The following is a 17,901-nucleotide window of genomic DNA, read 5'->3' on the forward strand; positions in this document are numbered from 1 at the left end:
GATAATATATTAGATTCACTTAATAAATATTGATGGTTGAAAATCTTATTTAATAAATTTTGTGTCCTAAAAATTAGTATGAAGATGATGTACTACACACATTTATATTTATCAAAAACTGAACTTTCAATATTTGAAGGTGTTAGCTAATGAGATTGACAAAAACTTTCTCAGATAAACGCTTATCCTTTGAAAAAAAATAATTTTTAATCGTTTAAAACGTTAGAATTGGTTTAACATAGTAGACTTCCAATGGCCTTGGATATCTGTCATCGAGTTGCAACACTATGAGAACCATGAAACAGTACCCATTGAACTGTCTTAAAGTGAAATCCATGATCTTCTTTTCTGATTAATATGTATGTTAAAGGACAGTAATGTCACTGTTGAACTTTGGATCAGTATGACTGCTCTCAAAGGAAACATAAGCTAAGATTCATTAATTTCCGAGAAACATAATATGCATCTACATCTATATATCAGCTAATTACTTGCTGATCTTAAACAATCTCTATATTTCCACATGATAAATATATATATATATATATATATATATATATATAGGAAAGCAAAAATGTGCTTAGGATTATCTCTCAGCTCTGATGATGGATCTATGAAATAAGTTGTAGGTAATTCTGTGTCCAGAGGAGCAGAACAATATAATTCATCCTTAATTTTTTGGGGGGAAAAAAAGGAAAATATGTTCTTTATATCCAAGAACATCAGTTAGTCCAAGAAGTTCCCCATGGAACAATGAAATTGTCAAAATAAAGGAAGATGTAGTATTTGTTCTTTCTACCCAATTGTGAAGCCTTACAAAGTCTTTTTCCCTCTCTGGCACAATATCATATGGAATTGGAATACAAGTTCTTATCTTCTAACTTGTGTGTGATGGAAGAAAGGTACACTAATTTAGCAGACAGTCTTTGTGATTAATCAAGGGCAAATGTAGCCATCACACACCTTTCCAACTGCACCACTTGTCCTTGTTCTAACATGCTTAGCTACCTCAGAGTGCATGTCATTCCCCAAATGCATGTATATTAACTTGCTACTTCTACTGCCTTGACCTTGCAGTTAACCAGCAAGCATGAGACCATCTCAGGTTCGATACATATCAGCACTTGACTCTGACCTCTCTCTGTATCTCTACCCTTAGCAGCTTGGATCACTTTCCTCCACAGTCTTGAGCTGTCGATTCCTTAGACATGGGGAGGCACTCATGCTGCTACAAGCAGAAGGTGAGGAAGGGGCTGTGGTCTCCCGAGGAAGATGAGAAGCTGGTGAAGCACATAACAGAACATGGCCATGGGTGTTGGAGCTCCGTCCCTAAGCAAGCAGGTACTGCAACTTTGCCACCCACGAGCTCAACGCATCACGAACAGTGACCTCGCCATTGTTGTCTCTCTTGCTCATCAGGTCTGCAGAGGTGTGGGAAGAGCTGCAGGTTGAGGTGGATAAACTACCTACGGCCTGATCTCAAGCGAGGGACGTTCTCGGAGCAGGAGGAGAGCCTCATCATTGAGCTCCATGCAGTGCTGGGAAACAGGTAGAATAGAATTCCCTCCCGCCATCCCCCCACCCCCCTCTCGATCGTCTCGATAAGATCTCAAGTGTCACCCGCACTCGCTGACCTACTGAGCTAATCGACGACGACATCTCCAGGTGGTCGCAGATCGCAGCTCGGTTGCCGGGTAGGACCGACAACGAGATCAAGAACTCGTGGAACTCCTGCATCAAGAAGAAGCTCCGGCAGCGAGGCATCGACCCCAACAGTCACCAGCCTCTCGGCGACTTCAAGATGCCAACTGCGACCCCGGAGAGCTTCAACCGTGCAGTGGCCGAGAATTCAATGGCGTCGACCTGCCTATCCGATCCAATGGCTGTCTTCTCCCTCGCACAGTTGAGCTTTCGCCCTGACGACAGTCCCCATTGCAGCACAGTGATCGATAGTAGTCGGAGCAGCATGAGCAAAGCTAATGGAGTGGAGTTACAGAGCAGCTGCTCCTTCGACGGTGGCATCCTCCCTTGGTCAGAGTTGGCCCCGGACACGGATGCACAGCTCCACCTCGAAGGGGAGTCAGAAGACCTCAAATGGTCGGAATACCTTCAAGGCGTCTTCCCAACACCATCAGCATCCCAAACCCAAACCCAACAGTTTGGTGCTTGGTGCTTGGCACCAGAACCAGAACCAGCAACAGTTTCTGCTTTCAGACATCCATGACAAGGATTTCTAGATGATGCAGATGGGTTCTGGCCAACTTTAGATCGTCTAATCCCAACTCAGAAAGAAGAAATTTAGAGACAGTGACTCGTGTGTGTATGTCATCACATATCGAGTAAGATTTCTACTCCTAGTTTACTGTTTCGGTCTGCTTTTCCTATCTCAATGTCAGTCACTCTCAGAGATGCAAAAGGCTTGTATCTCTGCAGACATGATTTGTAGCTGGTGGTTTGAGAGGCCATTGGTGTGGGTGTCTCTTTAATGCATGGGCTCCTCCTGATGCTGATACCTTTTGTTGCAGTGTGCAAAAGTCATGACCTTTCTTTTGTTTCCCACTTTTGATAGCTCTTTTGATGTGTGTATTCCCTTGCACATGTTCAAGTTAGAGCAAAAGCAAAAGGAAGAAGAGAATTGAGAGGTAGAGGACAGAGGATTCTATTCTTCCACAAAGGTAAAGCCTCCTAAGGCTCCTTCCAACATTTCCAGCTTTCTTCCTTTCTTCCGAGTCATGTAATTAAACATGTTCAACATCTGGAGAGAGGCTGCATTGGGGACATCATGAAGAACAGAGAGAGAGAGAGGGAGAGAGGAGACAGATGAGTAACATAGCCCATGACAGGAATAAAACCTGCAGAAATTAAGGATCAAGTAGAGGATTGCTCCTGTGTCCTAATGCAAACACAACATAGCATGCAGCTTAGTAGAAGCTCAAAGGCATTGATAATGGCATGATGAGGTGATGATGACGAGTAAGAGTAGTAGTTAGCATGAGTTCTTGAAATTGTAATCCATACTGGGACACGAACCAGTTATCTTCATATTCTTCTTCTCCCGTAAAGATAAGCGATAGATAAATGTCTTAGTGAGAGTAATCTTAGAATGTAAAGCCCTGTTGAAAAGATGATAACTAACTATGATCCTCTTCCATAAACAGTCAAGAACTGCAACAACATTAGCAGAGTGCCTATCAACTACTTAAGATTGCAATGGCAAGTTAACGAGAGAAAAAGACAAATTTTGAACTTACCCTATGAAATAATTAATGTTAGCGATCCGAGAAGAGATAAAAGAAAGACCTCAAACTTTGATATTTTTGACTTTGTTGATTTTGTTTATGTTGCAGTTGGTTTTGCGGTCCAAAAATGGCCAACTTATAGATAGATCTAACAGGGATGCTAATTTGAACTTTTTTTAAAAATCTAATTTAATCATTGGTCCGATGTAATGATATATAGTTTTTTCTCCTTTTACAAAGCTAACGACAAGATCATCAAAAATCAAACAATTTAAGGAAAAACCACAACTCAGTGCAAGGTTTGTTCCATCTTCACAATATACTCATGGAGACATTTGCTGACTTGTGGCCAGTAAATTGGAATCTACATATGAAACGCTTCATGCAAGGGATTGACATTTACCAACATATGATTTGATTTGTACTCGAGATTCTATGAACGCTTAGACAAAAGGAAGTAAGATGCACAGAACTCAAACTCTACATTTTGGGATGACTTCTGCTTGGTATATTTCAATGAAAGAGATGTAAACCTGCTATCTTTCTCATCCCCTCATCTAGAAGAATAGACCCAAATTGCAAGTCCAGAAACATTTCTAATGACGTGCAGGATAGCAAAAACCATGTGCACCATGAATTATGGTAGCAGGAAGAGAACAAATCACCATTGCTGGAGTCTTTGGTAGGAGAGCATAAATAGATAGTCCCCAAGAGATGAAAATAACAGCGTAATGATCAGCAGATGCCAAGATTCATGATAATTATTATTCATATGGGTAATAACATATTCTAGTGACAGGTGCAAACATTAATATTCAGAATAATGATTGTCAGCAATAACACAATAGAAGTCCATCAGAAATCAACTTGAAACAGTAGAAAAGCAGCAGTTGTTTGCTGGGTTAAGGTATGTTTCTGAGAGTATTATATTTAGCTACTGCATATTGACGTTAGCTACTGCCCTACACTCATGTAGCTTGAAATGAAGCCTTAACTGGAGATTGCAAAGGGATAAGTTTGACCAATTCCAATATGACATTATTTTCAAGCTGGACCCAATCTTATTTGGGTTAGCATCGAATTGATGCCCACCCAAATTCAATTCCAAGCCTAATTCAAATAGAAAAAAGAAGGTAAATTCGATATAAGTTTAGATGTCTGTAAGATATATGTTATGCGTATTTTTCTAGTTCATACAGATCAGAGTATAATGTCATATTTTCTGAATCCATGACCTCGACCAAAATAATTGGAGAAGAAGGCAGCCAATGGGTTGACTTTGGAGCCCAAAGAATCACTGAAACAGAGAAGAGGAAGCACTAAGCTGCCTGTAAAGGTTGACTATTTTTTGCTGCGGGTGATAATTGACTTCAAAATCAAGTAACAACTACTTAAACCGGAGAAGACTAAGCACAGAACTGGCTCTAATGGTTGACTCATTTTGCTACAATCTAACAAATGGCCTTTTGGAGCGGATGCTGCCCCCAGGCACTTAGGCTCTCAAATGACCAAGTCATTGATAGTGGATGAGACTTGATACAGTGCATTTACAGTGGATGAGAATTAAATTAGATTTATTATCATTAAGTTACACTTAAGCATTTTGAATCATTGGTTTAGACTCAAAAATTAATGTCTCATTTATCTTATCAGAGCGGATCAAGACACAAAGCAGCTTAAACTCAAATATAAGAAGGCCTTTTTTTTTTTGCATTTGACTTCGACACACCAATGAACTAATAAAAAGTCAGAGGTGAGAGGGAGGTGAGCAAGTTGACTATTGTATTAGATGCGACATTTATTATCGTCTTGCTCGGCACTTACTTCGCATAGGCAGTAGTCTGGGCTGGACTTTGTCAAACTATGATGGAAGAAGTAGTTCCTTCTTCTTTTTTTTTTCACCTGTGTTCTCACAAACTTCAAGATAATGAACGAAAAAAAATAAAAGAGCAGAACTAAGATTGGAAGATGAATTATGAGATAGATCTCTTTTCCTTTTAATCTCTTACTATATGATTACTTCACAATCAAATTCTTTTAAATGACTTTTTGTTTATATGATTCCTATAAATGAGACATGATTATTCTCTCTAATTTGTAGAATATCCCTCCATAAATCATTGTACTTTCTCTTTTAGAAATATTTGTGTGTAAGAGAATTTTAAGTCTATAAATTGAGCAGCTAAAGGATCAGCTACAAATCAAAGAAATAGAATATATTGATATTTTCTCAGGCTAACAAGACCATGGGCACTAAGATTATACTCCCAAGTATATAGAAAATATATAGAAATTAGATCTTGATGGAAGAATCATGTTACGTATATAGATAATGTTATCACCTCTCATCACATGGGCGTTGACCATTAGAACATGTCAAGTAAAGTGCGAAAGTAAAAAAAAAAATATCTCCAATTTATTCCAAGAGACTCCTTTAGGTTCCTCAGGTACTCTCGTCTTCTTCTCTTGCTATTGTTGTTAGGTCAAGACAAGTTTAGTCCTTTGCTTTCCATTCTCATATTACAAACCTTGCTAATTAAATGCTTCTGTTTAGAGGTAGATGACTGCAGTGATCATGAAATCCATCCATGCACAGAGAAGCCGAAATCATATTACATGCATTAGTTTGCTGTAAATTCTGCTTCTCTAAGATGATAACATAGCATTGTATTTGCTCAAATCTGTAGTGGTATGCATCTACAACGAAGCACGAATTCAACACCTTAACATCGGACATTTAGGTGGAAATTGAAATACACAAGCAGAATCAGCAGGAAGGTCAACTTCTGCAGTTGCTCTTTAGAGAATCCTGCACACATTTGGCTCATCATACCACACAACCACAGAATTGCAAGTGCTGCAACATGCAGGCAAAGGTTTGCTTTCCTCCTGCTTATCCTCCTCCTCCTTCTTCTCCTCCTTGTCGGGTTCACGACCGCCACCGGCCTCTTCGCCTTCCTCAGGGCCTTCACGACGAGCACCACATCGACGTCCCCCACCACCGTCACCGTGCTCTTCTCCGCGTCCATGGCTACCGACACAACCCTTGGAAACACACCCCCCAGAGTAATTAGGCAATGGATCGACAAGGAAACAGAACCTTGGTGTTAAGTAGTTTGCTTCCATGGCGTACGTCTCGCTGCTTACCGTCGAACTTGGAGATGGTGGACATGATGCAGATCCTGCACTTGCTGCACATGATGCTCATCCTCAACACGAACTTCTGCATTGGATTCCAAATCATTATGAGACCAAAAGAAAACACAGATCGATCGATCCGCGTTCTTTGGCATGCATGGGGATGGTTTAGCCACCAACCAACCTTCATCATATTGTAGCCCAGCTTCATCCACTGCAGTCGAACCACCTCTCTCTCTCTCTCTCTCTCTCTCTCTCTCTCTCTCTCTCTCTCTCTCTATATATATATATATATATATATATATATATATATATATATATATATACTAGTAATCCTAAGGGCTGTGCCGCTTGATTCGATCAAAACCCAAGTCATCCCCTGTAGTAAACGATGAGACTGTGTGTGCAAATTAAAGAGCTTTTCCATGTGGTAGAAATTAGTGTCCAATTAAAGTAGTTCTCCTAATGCCAATGATCGTTTCGGACTCGTACTCATTGAGTATTTTTGGGATCAACCAAAAGTTAATCAGAAGAACAATTCAATAGGGGAAGCAACTTGCTCAAATCCAATCACAGAAATAAGAAGTCAAACGGGGTAAGTAGCTAAGCTTGTGCCTATTGTCTAAGATCATCTCACGGTCAACCTCAACAACTACTACTAAAATGTGCATTGAAGCCTTAGTCTTAAATGGGACTCGCTATAGCTTATACAGCGAGTCAATAATCTCATCAATAATCTCATGTTAAAAAGAAGCAAAAAAAAAAAAAAAAAGTCCTCTGATCATGTTAATAACCTCATGCCCTACCAATAAATTTTGATTTTCTGTAGAGGCTAATATGCCTTCTCGAAAAAACCTTTTTATTGTCCATATTAATCTTCAGATTCGATTGTATTTGGATCTTGAAAAGATGATTTTATATGATAGCATCAAGTTACTCATTCTTATTTCCTATTGTCTTCTTCAAAAGGTTAGCCTAGGAAGAGGGTAGGATCGTAATAGTGGTAAACAGATGACTAGGGTTTTCCAAGAAAGATGTGAGAAAGTGAGATGGGATTTGCCTCACTAAGGCCACTCCCAAGTACATTGATAAGGCATAAGAGAGTTGTGACATTAACTTGCCAGCCTGAACCTCAATAGTCTTCAAGCTCACCAATGACATAGTGGTAAGCATCGGTAAAGGAGTGGTAAATGAGGTAATAGAGGAGATGATTGGATTAAAAACCTACTTTAAGTAGACATCATCTTGGGAACAAGCAGTGAGACCAAGGTTGCCTCCTAACTAGGGCTTGGGTTGAATAAGCGATGGGTTGAACTCGACCAAGAGAAGAGATGTGACTTGGTAGGTTGAAAGAGAACTTTTAACCTTTGTTTTGAAGATATGGGTTAGTCTTAATGGGTTTGGGTTTAGCATGCCTTTCAACCTGGACCTAATGACTATAGAGGAGGCCATCCCTAACCTTTAGCATCTTGGTGAAAACCCTACATCCGACGAGGATGAGGATAACTCATAACTACTGATTCTAGGGTCCATTTTACTACATTGAAAGTAAATATTTGTGAGATTTTTAAATGTGGTTGTTTGAAAAAATTAAGAATATCCAAGTTGAATCCAAATCCTCTAAGGGGCCGATTAAGAAAGGTTTAGAAGTACATAGATGCATGCATACTTTCTTCTTATTTGAGAGAAGATAACCTAGTCAATTTTCATGAATGTACTTATTTAGGAGGCAATTTGTGTAAGGAGACTAAGTTAAAGGAGCTCCTAGGGAAGACAGAGAATTATAGCTATGTTGGAATGAATTCAAATTTTTTAATAACAACTAAAAATGAGGATTTCCAAGAATTGAGGGCTAGAGGACAACCTCTAAGGAACCATAGCCCTCCCAATAGTACATGATTCATCTCCTTTATAGAATTGAAATGAAAGCAATAAAACCCTTCAACCATGTCAATAATCTTATACCCTGCTAATAAAGCGCAGATTTTTAGAAGAAAGGACTTAAGCAAGTCCAAAGAAAGAATCCTACTTAGGAACTTACCATAGAGGCTAGTTTGCCCTTCCTCCTGAGGAAACCTTTTTGATATCTAAGTTAATATTCAGATTCGATTATCATTGGATCTTGATTAGTTGACCTTCTATGGCAGCATCAAGTTGTCCATCCTTATTTCCTATTGCCTTTTTGAAAAGGTTATTTTAGGAGATGGGTAGAGTCATAGTAGTAATCGAAGGATGATTATGGTTTTCTAAGGAAGGAGGAAGGGAAGTGGGGTGGGATTGGCCTCACCAAGGCAACTCTCATGCACACATGGGATGCTGGAAGGCATGAAAGAGTTATGACATTAACTTACCGGCCTAACCTCAACAACCTTCGATCTCACTAATGATAGAGTGGAAGCCATCGATCGAGAAATAGTAGCTAAGGCAACAAAGGAACTTGTTGGATTAAAAACTTTCCTTGAAGAGAACACTGCATTGGAAACAAGAGGTGGGACTTGAGTCGCCTCTTGACTAGGGCTTGGGTCGAATATAGGACAAATATGAATTGGATGAGCTAAACAAGTGGAGGGGTGTGATTTGATGGGTTGAAAAAAATATTTTTACCTTTATTTTAGAGTTGTGGGTTGGTCTTAATATGTTTGGGTTTAGTACGCCTTTGAACTCGAATGGAAGGCCCATAAAGGAGGTCATACCTAACCTTTAACATCTTAGTGGAAACCCTAAGTTCTAGTGAGAATAATGAGTAAGGCCAAGGGGATGAGAGAGAACTAACAATTACTAGTTTTGTAGCTCACTTGGTCATATCGGAAGCTAATATTGGGGAGATTTTAGAAAGTGATTGTTTGAAAAAATTGAGAATATCCAACTTGAATCCAAATGCCCTGAGGGACTAGTTGAGAAAGGTTTAGAAGCACATAGATGTAGAAATACTTTCCAATTGTGTGAGAGAGGGTAAAATAATTTATTTTCAAGAATATGCCTTGATGTCCAAATTAATCTACAGAGTCAATTATCGTTGGATCTTGAAAATGTGATCTTTTATAGTAGCATTGGTTGCTCATCCTTGTTTTTTGTCATCTTCTTGTAAAGGTTGGCTTAAGTGATAGGTAGTGTCGCAGTAGCAATCAATGGATAATTAAGATCTATTGAGGAAGAAATTAGGGAAGTAGAGCGAGATTTGCCTCGCCTAGGTGACCCCTAGGCACACATGACATGCTAGGAGGCCTAAGAGAGTGACAACAATAACTTGTCAGCTTGACCCTCAACGACATATGAAATCACCAACGACACATCGGCAAACATTGGTAGAGGAGTGGTAGGAAAGACAACATAAAAGCTGGTTGCATTAAAAATCTTTCTTGAAAAAGATAATTTTTGGAAATAACTAATGGGACCTAGGTCACCTGGGCTTGGGTTAGACATGAGATGGGTATGAACTGATTGAACCTGACTAGAGGGTGTGGCTTGGTAGGTTTAAAGAGACATTTTTACCTTTATCTTAGAGATGTCAATTAGTCTTAACTGGTTTGGGTTTAACACACCTTTGAATCCGAAGTTAAAGCCTACAAAGGAGATCATACCCAACCTTAAGCATCTCGATAGATACCCTAGGTTCTGTCTGGGATGACAAGGAAGTCAGAGGGGATGGAGAGAACTTATAACTACTAGTTATGTGGCCTACTTTGTCATATTGGAAACTCATATTGGGGTGATTTTCGAATGTGATTATTTAAAAAAAAATAAGAATATTCAACTTGAATCCAAATAAATATCCTACGAGACCGATTGAGAAATATTTAGAAGTATATAGATGCAAGAGATAATAAACTACTTTTCTCTTATGCAAGAGACAATAACCTGGTCTATTTCAGGAATATACTTATTTGAGAGGTAATTTGTGTCTAATGACTTAGTTGAAGGAACTCTAGAGAGAGATGGGGAATGGACTCATTTTTTTCTAATAGTGGCTAAAATTAGAGTTTCCTAGAGATGAGAGTTAGATGTTGATCTCTAAGGAACCATAGCCCTCCCAACATTATATGATTAATCTCTTATATGAAATTAAAACGTAAGTAAAAAAACCCTGTGTCCATATCAAAAACCTCTTATACCACTAGTAAACCCTAGATTTTTGGGAGAAGGGACTTAAACAAGTCTAGAAGAGGAATCTTACTTAGGAACTTACCATACAAGCTACTCTATTGTTCCTCATAGGCTAAGGAAACCTCTTCGATGTCCATATCAACCTTTAGATTCAGTTATTGTTAGATCTTGAAAATGTGACCTTTAGTAACATCAAGTTGCCTATCTTTATTTCCATCGTCTCCTTAAAAGGGTTGGCCCAAGAGGTGGTTAGGGTCACAAGATTAGTGAACAAGTGATTAAGGTTTCTCGAGAAAGGAAGCAGGGAAGTAGGATGGGATTTGCCTGACTGAGGCTATTCCCAAGTATGAGTTGCATGTTGGGAGGCTTGAGAGAGTGGCGACATTAATTTGTCGGCCTGACCCTCAATGGCCTAGCATCAATAGAGAAGTGGCAAGCAGGGCAACAAAGGAGCTGGCTGCATTAAAAAATTTTCTTGAAAAGGATATCGTATTGGAAATAAGTTGTGGGACCTAGGTCACTTCTTGACCAGAGCTTGGGTCATATAGGATGGGTATGAACTAGCTTAACCCATCTTGGAGGAGGGGTATGACTTAATGGGTTAAAAGAGACCTTTTTATCTTAGTCTTGGAGATGTTGGTTGGTGTTAACTGGTTTGGGTTTAGCATGCCTTTGAATCCAAATCTAAGGCCTATAAAGAAGGTCATTCTCAACCTTCATTATCTTGGTGGAAACCCTAGGTTCAATGAAGGCCGAGGGGATAGGGAGAACTCCCAACTATTGATTTTGTGGCTTATTTTATCACATCGGAACTAGGAAAGTTTTCAAATGCGATTACTTGAAAAAATTGAGAATTTCTAGCTTGAATCCAAATACCATAAGAGACCGGTTGAGAAAAGTTTAAAAGCACGTAGATGTAAGTATAATTTTTCCTTATGCGAGAAAGGATAATCTAGTCTATTTCTTATTTGAGAGACAATTTGTGTAAAATTTGTTAATAAAGACCGAAAGAGTTTACGATGGTTAGATGTTAATCTATAAGAAATCATAACCCTCCCAACAATATATGATTCATATAGAATTAAAACGAAAACAAAAAAACGTGAGTTTCTCACAATAAGTTTTTATATACTTAAATTCTTATTATACAAGAAATTTGATGCAAAACAATTCAACAATAATACTCTTTATAAAACGCTTAAGCCCAAATCAAGAGTAATACTCTTTACAAATTAATTCAAGTCGTTGCTTAATTCCCATATGGAACTAAAATTTGAATTTGCATATACACGCGAACCATTTACAGCAGAAAATAGCATATCACACCCATCAATAAGGGTCGCTACCAAATCAGAGTTGGATCAGTAAGACACCTTTGCTAATAACCCAGGTCATGAGAAGCCACGTTGCTATGAGACCAACCTTGACCTGAGACGCTAAATGTAAAGCTCTATGATTGCCTTGTGTAAATCGCTAAATGACATGGATCGATTTGCGAAATAATCCATGAATAACACCTTCTTTCTCTTTTGGCTAATCAAATTAATCCTAGTTTGCTGCTGAGTCACGTTTAGCTTGATCTATTTGACGACTTTCAATTGAAAATAAAATAAAAAAAAACTTTTAATTGGTGAGATAATAAGAGATAGGTGAGAGTACAACCCCATATAACTAAATCGGATTATACATATTTAAGTTTGGCTCGTAACCTAAAATTTTTTTTATTTTTTATTTTATTTTTTCGCTTACAATGTTAATTTTCTCGTCTCTTTTTGTTTTGACTCACTTTGTTTTTCAATATAATGTTCAGACCCTTGTTAGACTACACAAGGTTAAATTCTACATTGACCCTTTACATGCAGGTATCGTTTGGATGCCTTAAAGACAATCCTAACAAAGAACGTGACACAATAATACTATCATCTTTAAACAAATCTGATCCTAATCACTTATCCTTAAAGTAAAAAAAAAATAAAAAATCCCCAACCCTCTTAATCCAAGATGATCATTAAACCATTATTAGATGGTGGTCTAGCACAGTCCCATAGTGCCTCTTCCTATTAATATTTTTTGGATTTCTTCGTTGCTTATTTAATTGCCACCACCTCCCTTTTTCTTTTTTTCGTTCGAGGCTCATTTCATGCCTTCGGTATCATACCATCACAGCTTGCCAAGGACCGTTTCATTCCTTCAGTACCACTTCAACCCTCTTCCTATAAATACCATCTCCCTTGTCACCCTTCTCGTGCCTTCTACACCCATCTATTTACCCTCCACAGCCTAAAACGCAAGTCACCAGCTATGGCCACGTTTTCCCTCCTCGTCCTCTTCTCCCTCTTCCTCGTCCTCCCTCCCTGCCTTGTCGCAGATCCTGACCAGCTCCAAGACATCTGCGTAGCAGATCTTAACTCGGGTAACATCACACTTCGCCCCCCTTTCATGATCTCTTCTCGTGTATGATCATGGCGTGTTCCTGCTCTTATAAGCTGATCGCTACTGCAGACGTCAAGTTGAATGGCTTCGCATGCAAGCCTGCGGCAAAAGTCACAGAGGCGGACTTCTTCTTCAAGGGGCTGGCGACGGCCGGCGCCACCAACAACACCATGGGCACCCTGGTGACGGCCGCCAACGTCGAGAAGATCCCCGGGCTGAACACGCTCGGCGTCTCCCTATCGCGCGTTGACTACGCCCCCGGCGGGCTGAACCCGCCCCACACCCACCCTCGTGCCACCGAGGTCGTCTTCGTCCTCGACGGCACCCTCGACGTCGGCTTCATCACCACTGCCAACAAGCTGATAGCCAAGACCATTACCAAGGGCGAGGTGTTCGTCTTTCCCAGGGGGCTCGTTCACTTCCAGAAGAACAACGGTGCCGCTCCTGCCGCCGTCATCGCCGCCTTCAACAGCCAGCTTCCTGGCACCCAGTCCATCGCCGTTGCACTCTTCGCAGCTACCCCGCCGGTGCCCGACTACGTCCTCGCCCGGGCCTTCCAGATCGGATCCAAGGAGGTGGAAAAGATCAAAAGCCGCCTCGCACCTGGGAAGTAAAAGCAAGAGATGAAGTCAGCTGGGTTTACTGCCACTTCCTGCTTTAACTTATCATCGATCAAAACTTGTTTGACATTACTTTTCTGTCATTCGGATGGAACGCACTAATGTTTGTTTATTGTTCATTCAATCATCAGATAAATGACATTTCTCTTTCCCTTCTGAGATGATTATTCCAGAAACAAAATTCCTATAAATTCCGGCATACTGATAACATCAAGAACAGAGACATACCAGTTCACAGGAAGAACCTACAAGTATTTAATAAGCAATCAAAAGCTGGGATGGAACGGAAGGACAAAAACCTGGGATTCTTGTTGTGAATCCCCACCACAAACCTGGCGTTTACATTAAGTTACCCTCGGGCCATCCCAGAAGAAAGGGCTCAGACAACCATCATAAGAACACTTTACTTCAAATGGGGGCTTTATTCATAAAGAGCATCATCAAGCCATCAAAAGGGTGGTCTTTTATGCATTTCCCAATAGAGAGAGACTGACATCTGATTAAGCTCTTTTGTTCTTTCACCATACTTTCTGACCCAAGTTGGAAGTAGTTCATGCAGTCTGTAATGGAACCTTGATGCAGCACGTTATCCGCCACGATTTTTTTGTGCCAATTGATCACCAATTTGCATCAGCCATTTTTTGTCATTCTTTTGACCAGGATCTGGTCCTCCAGAGAAGTGTCTGATCTATGGACAGGAAATTTTCCTATGCTCATGAACCTTGAAGTCACCTATCAAAGTAACCATTCAAGTAACTCAAGCTTCAGTCTTCAATCATCTCAATCGAATACTAGGCATGATAATTGTATGACACGATTCTAGAGACTGAAAGTTTAGGCAAAATATGAATATTCGACAGCAGTTTTTCATTTTATTTTTATTAAGATGGTCCCTTTTTTTTTCTTGGCTCTCTAATATATAATTAAAGAGGCATGCTTATTCCATGTTCTGTTTAGTATTGCTATATAGGGCTCTGATTCATCCTTATATTGAGTTGAACTAGGTACTTTTAATCTTGGAAAAAGCCTCTATCTTTGAGAAATTCTCGTAAAGCGTCCCAACTTTCAAAAATTTTTATAGAGTATTTTTTTCATAAATAATCATTATGCCCCTAGCTCCCATTAGACTAGCCTCCCCTCCCCTCTATCTTTGCCCTTGGTCCTTGCCAAACTTGTCACCTGCACCCTTGTACAATAGGCGATGACAGTCACCCTACTGGATCCTCCCTTGCGTGTGAGGGCGATGAGGGTCATCGCCACTGCGCCCCCCTCCTTCATCTCACGAGGGTTTGCCTCCATCGGTCCCATTGCCTGCACTCCTATGCAACAAGCGATGATGGTGACCACACTGGACCCTCCCATGCACGCAAGGGCTGCCACCACGCCTCCTACTTCCTCGTGCAAGGGCAGTGAGGGTTGGCATCGTTGTGCCTCCTCCTTCATCATGGCGAGGGCCGCTACCCTGCCCCTTTCTTCCTTGTGCAAGGACGAGGCGAGCCCAGCGAGGGCCATGAAGGTGATAGTAGGTTTGATAGGACAGAGGGGAGGTGAGGCGATGGTAGAGGTGGTGCAAGGGTGATACTGAATAGAGATGACAATGGGTTTGACGGTGGTATGGATAAATTAATCTTTTCACATAACAAGAGACGCTCTGCGAGCACACAGTTGGTCTTTTTGTTATAGTGTTTTTATAAAATGTTTACTGTGTTTTTATTTGTATTTCTAAAACACTGTAAATATCACATAAAAACACTATATAGACAATCTTTCCTTAATTCTTCTAGTATTTACAATACCTAGCATATACACAACTGCACTTGGATATCATTTGCATCTGGGATTCTAACAATGCGATTCAAGTATATCGTTATAGTGTTCTTATAAAGCGTCAAACACAAAAACACTGTAAAATTTCATTTCAGTTCGTGACTCTACATAACATCTAAACAATTACAGTTCATGAGTCTACACATACTTTCATTCCGGTTTATATATTAATAAATGATGACAAGTATGTCCAACTGTTGTTGATTACATAAAATATACTTAGGAAATGAATTAATGATTTAGCCTTTACGGTTTCTATTTTAAACTTTACTGAGTTTCCCTTCTTATTCAGAAAACATCGTAAACTAAATACAAAAACACTGTAAAAGCTAAGTCATTCAACATACACGTCTTTTTAACGATCTTCAAACAAATAAAGATGAAATAGGTTAAATATATTTACATCTCTAACAATATAAGACTCTTGGATCGGAGGGGATAAAAACCCACAACACTATAAACACAAGTGAAAGACACTTTCAAAGAATGAAAAAAAAAAAGGGGCGGAGAAAACACAATATATGGAAGATCACTTACCTCAAACATTGTCTTAGCTAAAAGCACCATGATTTCTTTGTGGGAAGACACCCTATCACAGCTCCAAACCAGGGAGGAGAGCAAGAATTGATTTGATTGATTTTTTTGAAGCAAAAGATGGAAAAGAAGGAAGTTGAACTAAACAGTGTTCAAGGCTAAACCATGGACATTGGTCCATCCATATGGACGGGTACACCCAATGGACTGGTGCTGGCTCCCACAATCGATAGGAAACATTTGTCACAACTTTCTGAAAGGTATTTTTGGTATTTTCGAAAGATGGGTCATGGAACGAGAATAATAAAAAAGGGGTGGTTGTAAAGGTAGTAATACGGCGGAGGCGGCGGATACGATGACGATGTCGATGTTGCCATCAATCCCAACCTTTCCTCTTTCCCCCAAGCAGTTGATGCTTGAAATTGAGAGCTTAATCTTATATTAGGTCAATACTCGCATAAAAATGTCAACTTTCTTCATAATCTTGAACGTGTTATCAATAATCTGATCACAACTTAAGCTCAACTAACAAAAATTGATAATCTCACATCTAAAACCACAAGACACTTATAGCATAAGAGATCAAAAGAAAAAATTCGGACGCAATCGGAAACTCAATGTCGATAACGTAGGTTCAGCACAACATAAACAGCAAAGAGAAGACTTGAAATCAGCAGTTCCTGGCGTGGGGGGGGAAGAAAAGATGGTAAAAAGAAAACAGGGCTTACCCGGCTTGACGACGGCTGTGGTTCCGACGGAGGCTGCGATCGAGAGGGCAGCGTCGCAGTTGTCGGGCGATTGGAGGAAGAGACACGAATGGGTGAGAATAGGCGTCGGGATTTGGTGGACGGGTCTACAGTTTTATTTGGACGGTCCAAGATCACATGGCACCAAATCTAACGGATTCAAATCTCAGTACAGTAATTACCAAAGAAAGACTCCAATATGTAGATATCTATTACAATTATTCTTAATCATATATATATATATATATATATATATATATATATATATATATATATATATATATATATATATATATATATGTCTGATAATGATCGATCGATGTACCACCCCCCAATCCAATTATTGATCGTATACATATTAGTGATATATTTTATAAAAACAAAATAATTATCAGGTATTTGAGAAGAAAATTGATATTCCATATACACTTTTTTAAATGTAAAGATAAGTAAATTTCTTTTACTTTTTATTGAATCTCAGATTTTGATGATGAAATCAATTGATAAGTGTTTATGATTTAATCTGCGTTTTAAGTGACATAGGATGCTTCGATCTGGGAGAGATAATTAAAGCAGGAAGAATCATGTTGGGTCGGAGGAAAACGTGTCAGGGATTCGGGCATCGAGCCAAGAAGAGCGGATATTGTGCCAAGGATATCGGAGTTGTGGAGGTCAACTGGCCGATTGGGTAATATGCTGCAAGAGAGGACGATGCGACGAAGAATCGGACAAAGCGTCGATGAATCAATGACATACCGGACAACATGATTCATGCTTAGTAATAATTGTCTAGATCGAAGTGTGCTTTTGTGTGTAAAGGATTAACTACGATAACAAGGCATGAAGCAAAATGAAGTCCCGGAGTCAAGGATACGATTTCGTTGTGAGTTCGAGAGTTCGTCGAAAGTCCAGACGTTCGTCGGAAGTTCTGTAGGAACCAATAGAGAAATCCAAGAGCTTGCTTGAAGAAGCTCGTTGGAACTCTCAGAAGTTCACCGGAAGAAACCAAGACCTAGGGACTTGTTTAGCTTAAGTATGTCTTAGATTTCGTAGTTATCACGTAATTAGGATTGGATTTGGGCCATCCCAATTATGGGCCAATTTGGCCCATGTAAGGACTGTGTTAGGCTCAATGAAAGAACTAAACAATGACCTAAAAAGTGGCACCATCATGGCATAATCTTCGAGATTGTGTCAAGCGGTGGTACCGCCAGTCTAGGCGGTGGTACCGCCTAGTGCAGTGTTAGTGTCAGACTGATA

General features: G+C 39.7%; 2 protein-coding genes and 1 long non-coding RNA gene across 3 annotated transcripts; 2 read left to right on the forward strand and 1 right to left on the reverse strand.

The window, feature by feature from the left end:
- The first annotated feature begins 924 nt into the window (after positions 1-924).
- Positions 925-2,524, forward strand: LOC135626486 (transcription factor MYB61-like). The gene is made up of 3 exons (XM_065131811.1): positions 925-1,341; positions 1,420-1,549; positions 1,666-2,524. Exons 1-3 carry the CDS (start codon positions 1,209-1,211, stop codon positions 2,222-2,224), a joined length of 822 nt encoding a protein of 273 aa, XP_064987883.1. The 5' UTR covers positions 925-1,208; the 3' UTR covers positions 2,225-2,524.
- Positions 2,525-12,756: 10,232 nt separating this feature from the next.
- Positions 12,757-13,695, forward strand: LOC135627423 (germin-like protein 5-1). Its single transcript, XM_065133524.1, has 2 exons — positions 12,757-12,894; positions 12,984-13,695. Exons 1-2 carry the CDS (start codon positions 12,783-12,785, stop codon positions 13,526-13,528), a joined length of 657 nt encoding a protein of 218 aa, XP_064989596.1. The 5' UTR covers positions 12,757-12,782; the 3' UTR covers positions 13,529-13,695.
- On the reverse strand, positions 13,385-16,728 carry LOC135627424 (uncharacterized). Its single transcript, XR_010492600.1, has 3 exons — positions 16,624-16,728; positions 13,867-14,266; positions 13,385-13,517 (listed from the first exon to the last, which is right to left on the reverse strand). It is a non-coding gene; the product is annotated as an uncharacterized LOC135627424 (long non-coding RNA).
- Between the last annotated feature and the right edge of the window lie 1,173 nt (positions 16,729-17,901).

The sequence above is a fragment of the Musa acuminata genome, chromosome BXJ2-11 (genome assembly GCF_036884655.1).
Source record: "Musa acuminata AAA Group cultivar baxijiao chromosome BXJ2-11, Cavendish_Baxijiao_AAA, whole genome shotgun sequence".
In the NCBI taxonomy this organism is placed as follows: Eukaryota; Viridiplantae; Streptophyta; class Magnoliopsida; order Zingiberales; family Musaceae; genus Musa; species Musa acuminata.

What these genes read in the sequence shown, in the direction of transcription:
- LOC135626486 (XM_065131811.1), top strand. Translation starts at nt 1,209, where the DNA reads ATGGGGAGGCACTCATGCTGCTACAAGCAGAAGGTGAGGAAGGGGCTG. An exon ending in CTCCGTCCCTAAGCAAGCAG is followed by an intron (nt 1,342 to 1,419) that starts GTACTGCAACTT and finishes CTTGCTCATCAG; the next exon opens with GTCTGCAGAGGTGTGGGAAG. An exon ending in CATGCAGTGCTGGGAAACAG is followed by an intron (nt 1,550 to 1,665) that starts GTAGAATAGAAT and finishes CGACATCTCCAG; the next exon opens with GTGGTCGCAGATCGCAGCTC.
- LOC135627423 (XM_065133524.1), top strand. Translation starts at nt 12,783, where the DNA reads ATGGCCACGTTTTCCCTCCTCGTCCTCTTCTCCCTCTTCCTCGTCCTC. An exon ending in CGTAGCAGATCTTAACTCGG is followed by an intron (nt 12,895 to 12,983) that starts GTAACATCACAC and finishes TCGCTACTGCAG; the next exon opens with ACGTCAAGTTGAATGGCTTC.